General features: G+C 37.7%; 1 protein-coding gene across 2 annotated transcripts; it reads left to right on the forward strand.

Moving 5' to 3' along the window:
- Positions 1-568: 568 nt before the first annotated feature.
- On the forward strand, positions 569-3,561 carry sult5a1 (sulfotransferase family 5A, member 1). 2 transcript variants are annotated; one of them, XM_031324330.2, is made up of 7 exons: positions 569-907; positions 1,113-1,324; positions 1,576-1,702; positions 1,782-1,879; positions 2,237-2,417; positions 3,131-3,268; positions 3,299-3,561. In XM_031324330.2, the coding sequence occupies exons 1-7, from the start codon at positions 769-771 to the stop codon at positions 3,307-3,309; spliced, it is 906 nt and encodes a 301-aa protein (XP_031180190.2). In that variant the 5' UTR covers positions 569-768; the 3' UTR covers positions 3,310-3,561. The 2 variants fall into 2 exon arrangements, with proteins under 2 accessions (XP_031180190.2, XP_031180189.2); XM_031324329.2 differs by having other exon boundaries at positions 3,131-3,561.
- Positions 3,562-9,112: the final 5,551 nt, after the last annotated feature.

Genomic DNA, 9,112 nt, shown 5'->3' on the forward strand with positions numbered 1-9,112 from the left:
GAACAGTGTAAAATACCCTATATAATTATTCTATCACCCCTTTAAATCAACGGCTACAACAACCATTACGCTGCCTCTCAGGGTCGAGACCTTACGTGGGATCCACAAACACTCTAACTGTGGGGTTAACGCTGAGTTTTAGAGAGGTGTGTCTAAAATGATGCACAAGACATCAAGAATATTTCCATTTGATGGAATAGTGTGGCCATAAAACAACAGCTAGAACAAGTTGATACCCAATAAATATACTGTTAGACAGTGTTTTTTTCGTGAACTTCAAAGTCATTATGCTGAAATGTAGGGTAAAATCAGGGTTTATGCTGTTAAAAATATGTGATAATTATGTGAAATAATGTGAAATAATACTATTGAAAACTAGACGTGCATCAAACATTATTCAAATTCCAGCAACTACTACAGGGTAAATATACTGTACAAACCACGCCCTAAACAAAACAAGCAGCTGGAAGCTGGATCCCAGCAGCTGGGATCGGAACATTTGCAAGTAACACCCACTGCCTGACACCCAGTTGAGGAGTTCCATTTGCATTTCCTCTTTTTAGCTCATATAAAGCATGTATGCTCATCACTTACACAAAGAGACAGAAGTAGAGTTGAGACAGGCAGAGCTACAGAAAGGTAAACACAGAAGAAAGTCAGGAGGCAGCTCAAAGAGAGAGAGAGAGAGAGAGAGAGAGAGAGAGAGAGAGAGAGAGAGAGAGAGAGAGACCAGCAAAAGAGCATACTTACAGTATATCAAGGTTGGATATGGCCAGATTGGATGTCATAGAGACATTTCATGGTATTTTGTTTCCTGGACACCTGCACACCCAGGATTCCTTACAACTTGCTCTCAAATTTCCGTTTCAGGACACAGATATCGTCATCGTCTCCTATCCAAAGTCAGGTAAGAAGAGACAACCAAATGATCATGATACATAGCACATGCAGTGTCTTTAAGTCTATGCAACTAACCACATGAGCATGTTCAGTAACTCATTGCAGACATGTCACAATCTATTTAAGGTTGCAATACTATGACTGGAAGTTACATGATGCGTTACTATGCAATTTTTTAATAATGAAGTCAGATCTTTCTTTTTTCTCAACAGGCACTACATGGATGCAGGAAATTGTGTCTCTCATATCCAGCAGAGGGGACCCACAAGTGTCCCAAACTGTCCCGAACTGGACTCGGGCTCCCTGGCTGGAGCACCATTATTTTGCTGTGGTACTGGAGGCCTCACCCACCACACCTCGAGTCATCACCTCACACCTGCCTCATCACCTGCTGGGGCCCACCCTCCAGGGCTCCAAAGCAAAGGTCAAATTGACATGTTAATTTGACCGTTTAGACCACAGGTTATAGAGACAGGCCGATAAATTGGCCAGGCCAATTTATATATTAGCAGACAGTTCGGTATCAGAGTCAGAAAGTGTAAGGAAATTGTAATATAGAAATAAAAAAGGTTTGAGGTAATTTATTAACAGTGTCACTACTCCGCTCAGTATGTATCTTGGTTTTCTTGGTACAGTACAAACATTTTGACACTGTTGCTCTGTGTCATCTCACAGGTCATCTATGTGAGCAGAAACCCTAAAGATGTGGCAGTGTCCTTCTATCACTTCCACAAAATTGCCAACTTCCTCCCTGAAGCTGGCTCATTTCCAGAGTTTTTAAATCGATTCCTGGAGGGCACACGTGAGTTGACGTCAGGACAAATAGATCCATTTATTTCATTGTTTTGTGAGGATGCTGACTTGTTGTACTTTTGTTCCAGTGCACTATGGCTCCTGGTTTGACCACATTAAAGGCTGGACCAGTCAGACAGCAACTATGAACAATCTGCTTCATATCACCTATGAAGAGATGTCGTTGGTAAAGGAGAATTGATTTATCATTTCCATCATGCTAAATGTCCATAAACTTTAAATTGTAAATATACAACTAAAAGTGTACAATGTCTTTAAAGATACATATTTATCTTGTTCCTCAATCACAAGGGCTGAGGCAAGTCTAGAAGTGGAAGTTCATGATGTGAAAATGTTGTTTACTCAGTCTTTTTTTCAAACTAAATTTGCCTTCAAAACATGACTTCAAATTTTACATCAGAGGTTGTAATCTTTATTTAGCATTCAGAGGAAGCCATTGCACACTGCAATCAAATGTCATTTTGGGATTAGTTCCTTTTTTGAATGATTTTTAATAATGTTCCTTCTTCTTCCTTGCTGTTAGGACCTACATGGCGTCATAAAGAGGGTGAGCTCTCACCTGCACAGTCCCCTGCTGGAGGACGAGATCAACAACTGTGTGAAACACTGCCGCTTCAGCAGCATGAAAGACAACAAGATGGCCAACTACACCCTGGTCCCTGCGGACATAATGGACCATAGCAAGGGCTCCTTCATGAGAAAAGGTGGGGCTGTTCTATTAAATGCTGATAAATCAACATGGTTAATTGATTGCGTCCTATGTCTCACAATATGTGATCCAAATGTTAAAAAATAAATAAAACAGTGATCATCAAAATTGGAACCTGCTATCATCCCAAAAATTACTTGAGGGTTGGCACATCCCAAGGGTTCCCAAGATAAATCTGAGAGGTCACAAGATATAAAAAAAGTTATATTCTGTTACATAAATTGTGATTTTTTTTGTGAGATATTGGATTATTTCATCTCTTTAGGCCTCTAACTGCGCTTTTACACCTATAGTTGGATAGACTTGGTGCGATTCAGGGTTAAGTTGCAACATTGTTGCAGTTTTCATTTGGTTCAGTTGCATTCACACTGCACTTTGTCAAATGCACCAAACGTCGTTAACAAATGTCATCCGGTCAAAATGGTCGCTGATTTATTGAACAGAATATATGTGTGAAACTTGCCGACACTTCTGGTCTCAGAAATAATGGAGCAACACCAAATGTATAACTTCTTGGGTTTTCTTTTTTTTTTTTAAAGGTTTGTTTACATCTGTAATGTCTGTAGACAAAGGAGTCAAAAGGCCTATATTTAAAATCATGATCAGTTGAAAAGAACTATGTGTACATTTAATTGTAGTTTATATTGTTTTAAAAATAAAAAAAAATTTAAAAATAACATCCCTCCCCGTTCCCGTCCTACAATTTAGGTAAGATTGGAGACTGGAAAAGCATGTTCACAGAGGAGCTGAATCAATATTTCAAAAGCATCTTCCAGTCCAAGATGGAGGACTGCGCTTTAGAGTTTGTGTGGGAGGAGCAACATAAAGAGGAGACGCACACTAATGAACAAATCCCACTGAAGAACACAGCTGTGAAAAAAAGCTAAATAAGGAGAGAAATCATGTTGCATCCTGGGAGATGGATCACAAGTAGATGGATTTCCCTGAGTTGTAGTTTACAGTAAATGATTATACAGTAGGGCCACTTTTTTGACATGCAATGTTTAGTACCCTTCAATGCCTCGTATACATATTGCAGTCTTGCTTTCATCGCAGTAATGTGTCTGTGCATGATGTGACACTTGTAATGATGCTTATTATTATGTATCAATAAATGTCAGATCAATTGAATCCTCTTACAGTTGGTTGTCCAAATGATTTGTTCTTTAGTGCAAAACAAGTGGCACTTAAGGTTGTTAATGTGCAATTCAAGCAAAGAAATGACAGTTATATAAGCAGCAGAACTATGAAAAGAGGGGGAAGGACAGGTCAAAGGTTATATTTTAAATTTCCTCGTCCAGAGGGCTGAGCTGCCCTAGTGCGTCCTGTCACTTTACACACCCAAACAGGGTTAGAATTACGTGGGAGCCAGTGGGAGCTTAGCTCCCGTGCAGAGAGAGAGGATGAGTTCCCATGAAAGCAGTAAAATCATACACCTGTGGGGGTCTCTAAAAATCATCAGCACCATTATTTAAATCACAAATAAAGCACTTTTCCCAAACACACGGAGCTCTGAAGCAGACCTGTGCGTCGCTTAGTGTCCACTCTCGCTGTAAAAATAGAGATGAGCAGCGCGCCTTGCGTCCGTAGTTTGTACAGCTTCAGGTTTGTAATGGACATGCTGTCGACATGCTGCAGCAGATGTACAGCCACTTCCCTAAACTTTGTCTCATTCAGAGACCAGAGTCTGAAAGTCTGTCAGGAGGTCTACCGTATCAGCAGAGCAATCACGTAATGCACAGCAGGCTATGGTGCAGGTAGATTATTTTCTGAAATATAGTGACTTTATTCTTGTAATAGCCTATCACTTTATTTTTCATTTAAGGAGGAAGTAACCTCCTTAAAATGTGCACATGACAATTATTCACCTCAATGATACATTATACATTTTAATGGATTAACACATCTGAAATATTACAGTCCAGGGCTTTATTAATCCATTAAAATGAATAATATATCATTGAGGTGAATAATTGTCATGTGCACATTTAAGGAGGTTACTTCTTCAACAAAAGACGCAAAAGAGGAGGGAAGAGAAATAATGCTACAAGGCCACATGTGTGCTGACTCAGATATAATTAGAAAAGTCAATCTACAGGAGAATAAATAGCAATACAGAATGCTTGAGAGCCTTATTGTAATATATTCCATTATGTTTTTATATTTGGATTGTAATCTATGCTTCCCTTTAACGATATTTCCAGCATACATTGATTCAGAAAAAGGTAAATAGGTGCATACAAATTCACCAGAATGCAGGAAATGAAATGTTTAATGCTCAAAATTTGCTGCTCATAGACTACTTTGTTTTTTTTTTTGTTTTTTTTTAAAGAGACCCCCACAAAGATGAAATCATAATTCGAACCCTGAGAAAGGTGTTGCTCCCCCTCCAGTTTCCATGCACTGGAGAGCTTTGATCAAATCCTATCGAATCCTATCGAGTGTGCGTGTGTGTGTGTGTGTGTGTGTGTGTGTGTGTGTGTGTGTGTGTGTGTATAGTGATAGAGTGAACATACGGTACAGATAGTACAGAACACACTGCGCGCTGTGACTGCAAGGATGAATTCTGATAACTGGTGGATATGAGCATTAATCCATAGAGGTACAATTCAAATTGTTGTAGACATACATGTTAGTCAGTGGTCAAAATAGTTGAATCTCCCTTCTAACTAAAATCACTTGTATGTGGGTATAGCTGGGTGTAAACAATAGAGACAATACTGGAAATTGAATTTTTGTGTTTTGTCTGGCAATTGTTGATAAAGCCCTCAGGACCTAACTCAGATTATTTTTGCATTGTGGTTTGAATTTAATCCAGTCCTTAATGGCTATTAGACAGAGCCAGGCTGGCTGTTCCCCTGTTCCCAGTCTTTATGCTAAGCTAAGATAACCAACTACTAGTTCTAGCTAAATATTTACTGTACGGACAAAGACTGATATTGATATTCTCGACAAGGACACAAATATGTGTATTTCCCCAAATGTCTAACTATGTCTTTAAGGCTTAGGTCAGCAATAACACCATGGAGTGGGCAAACTGAATGGTTTGGAGTAGCACACAATTATTAAATTAGTTCATAGCAAAACAAACATGACATATTGTAAATTCTGAGAACACATTAACAAACATTATACAAGTTAGGAATTATAAAAGATGTTAAAAAAATAATTAAATAAAGAAATACTCAGAAACAGGACTTGACAGTAAAAAAGATGACACATTTTGGAGCCCAGATAATGACCTTTAGTCTTGAATCTAGTCTGAGCTTGAATCTAGTCTGACAGCTTTTTACCTGTCATGTCCTGTTGCACACATACAGCGTTGTAAGATGTTGTGTTGTTGAATTATATACTTTCATATCCTCTGTATGTCATCTCTGTGGATTTCTGTTTCTTAAAAAAGAGAAGAAGAGTCCTTGCACCATTGCTTCCCATACAGTATGTTGGTCTTTGTCTTTGACAGTTATATTTAACAACATCAAGCGAAAGAGGAAATAAAATAGAGGAAATGCTCTCATTGTAATTTGTGATGAGACAGTGTCATTTATTTGATCTATGACAACAGGTTAACTGAGTCATATTCAACCAAATAATAGAAGAAACGGTAACTACCCTGACGCTATTTGACATTTGTGAATCTGTCAAGCTGACTAATAAAACAACTCAACTAAAACCTTTTACATCAGTACAACAATACAAATTTAACTTTGAGGCTAAGTTTAGAGTTTGGTTGTTTAAATCGAGAGGAGGATTTGGTATTAGCAAAAAACATTAAACAACTGAAGTGATGAGCAGTATGATCCATGGGTAAATTATAAAGTTGCCTAGATTGTGCCATGTCCTGTTTTAAAATGTAATAAGTGGTATAAAAAAATATGGTTCTACAAAAAAATATTATAAGAATAGATATGTGGTAGCTTTAAACCAAATGACCAAACAGACAACTAAATAATATACTTTCCATGCTATTTTAATGGTGGGCAAGCTGTCATGACTTGCTATAGTATACCCATCATGGAAACTGTGTTTCAATATGTTTTTATATATATATAGGTTACAGTAGAGCATGTGTTGCCAAATAGTTACATTTTTAATATACAGTCAGATTCTGATTAAGATGTGTATAGTCTAAACTATAAATGTGAATGTAAGTTAATTACGTAGATAGTCAAGCTACTCCAACTTCAAAGATTGTATTTTTGTTGTAGTTTGTGTGTTTTTTTTAAAAAATGTTTTGGATTTTTTTTTTTTGCCTTTATTTGATAATACAGCTGAAGAGACAAGGAGGGGGGGTTGAAATCAGATCAAACCTGAGCTGATGCAGGGGGGACTCAGCACATGCTCTACTAGGTGAGCTACCTGGTCGCCCCAAGCTTACTCCAACTTTATATAGGAACTCTACCCATTTCACACATCAAAGTCTGTTTATTTGTATTGTAACTGCATATGTAAAAAAAAACGTTGTATAAAAGCTTTTGTGGCTTCAAGGGAGCTGTGTGAAATCTGATAAATGAATGACTGAACTGTTGGTGGTCGAGTTGCATTTTGGGTAATGTAGGTGCCCGACTTTGACAAGGGAGAAGAATGTGTGAAATAAAAAAGACATATCTCTGGTTCTGCTGCATCAATTTTGATCTGTTTTAAAAACTGTCCTTTGTTAGTCCATCAATAGGAGTGCAATGATAGATTGGTGGAGTACTCTTTTATCCATTGGAGCAAGTGTTTAACTTTAAAGAGCCAGGTCACTGAAATTATGAAATAATTTTCTTATTTACCTTTTGTGGTTTCTCGCCATGCAGATTGTCCAGGTTTAAGACATTTGTCTCTAAGATTTCTGCTGCCACCCTATTACATTGGAAACATGATTAGTCCACATGCAAAATGTTGACAGTGTTCTGAGAGAAATTAAAGTAAACATCCTGATTTTAACCTATTTTATACAGTTTTATACAAAAAAAAACTGGGGGCTGCCTGATAGATAAGAAAATAATTTTAATTAATCTAACAGGCTTTTATTTGAGAAGGTTGTGGTGGAGTTTTTTTTAACGATGCTTGAAGTGCAAAACTCCAAACTTCAGACATTTTTTTTGTCTCTATTCAAAACAAGGCTACAGTTGTAAAAACATGTATCATACCTTTTTATCTACTGGCACACAGGGTTGATTCAGCTGTGTGCAGATGATTTGAATAATCTAGTTTAAGCAGCAGCTATAGCCTGGTGTATTTGTTTGCTTTCAATGCCACGTAAGTGTGCTGCTGATACTTACCGAGCTTATTTAGAATTTCACGGTTGCGTGTCTGTATGTACTTCCTGCATTTGTGTATTGACTTGTCACATGTGTGTACTTTTGATGTCAGCTTGCCTAACTGGAAAGAAACAACATTCAAACTCAAGCTTATGCAACCTAACAACCTAGACGAATATTGTATCTTGTCTTTTGCAAATGTGGTATGAAAGCCTGTTTCATGAAATAATCATTACTCAAGTCCTGCCTTTAGATTTGTGTTAGAGGCTGGTCGGAGGTGTTGGTTTGTAAATTAGATTCAGCTGCTCAGAAATCCCACTGTAGGTAAAGAAAACTGCGTGAAGACTGACTTTGTCTGTGAAATAAATGTATCTCATAGAAAATCAATTTGGGGAATTCTTTTTTTTCTAATTTCAATGATACACAGTTCCCTCTTTTTGTAAAAGTGGTTTGTCTTTTTCTCTTCTTTCACCTTCTGTCACTTGATTTTTGTTAAATATACACAGAGTAATCGAGTTGACAAGGGCTCCAATGTGCTGTTGTATCAGCTGCTAAAGAAGTCAATGCATGGTCACAAATACAAACACTCACACACGGTTGTAGCATTCCCGCTCTTTGCTGTGCACACACTCTCACACATTTCAGCCATGTGACAAGCCATTTCACACTTCTCTATATATCCGGCTTCAGACGACTCTGCTGAGGGGAAGGAAGTTGAAGGGTAAAGCTGGTATCAGTGTTAATTGCCTTGGATCACCAGGGTTCAAAACTACAGCCTCTGTTCAAATGTGGGTATCTTTTTTTAATGATTATTATTATTAATGGTGTTGCTAGCCTGTTTCGGGTAGGGAAGACATTTTGAGCTGTCAAAAGACTGTCATCAACTTATTATTTAGTTATTTAGCCCACACATTGTGAGTTTTGTTAATGTTCTCAGATCAAATTATTAAATCATTGCTTTTAAGGCAAAAGAGACCATATAGATGTGGTGTACATTCCACACAGGTGTTTTCAATTCAGGCTAATTAAACCCAACATTAGGTGCAACATTGCTAATAGGAGTCAGGGAGAAGCCCTGGAGCCTGCATATATGGCATATACAGTATTCCCACAACCTTGGTTATTTGAACTTTCAATCATGTACTTTTTTTAAATCCTTCAACTTCTGCTAACTATTGATATGGTACATTTGGTTATGGTTATTCATTTAATTATTAATCATAACTCCAAATTGAACTGACTGCTCTCGTCCTGCAAACGTCTTCTTCAAAAAAACTTTGCTCGGGAAAAATCAGAGCAGAACGTTACCTCACAACTAAAAATTCTTGACAATGTGCTAAACATCTGGGTCACATCAACTCTGACCAGGATTAGCAAATGGGGTTTGTCACTGATTAGTGACACCAGGAGATTTGAAGGGAATCATGACAGGCGGTTGTGCCCT

Source organism: Sander lucioperca, chromosome 3, assembly GCF_008315115.2.
Source record: "Sander lucioperca isolate FBNREF2018 chromosome 3, SLUC_FBN_1.2, whole genome shotgun sequence".
Lineage (NCBI taxonomy): Eukaryota > Metazoa > Chordata > Actinopteri > Perciformes > Percidae > Sander > Sander lucioperca.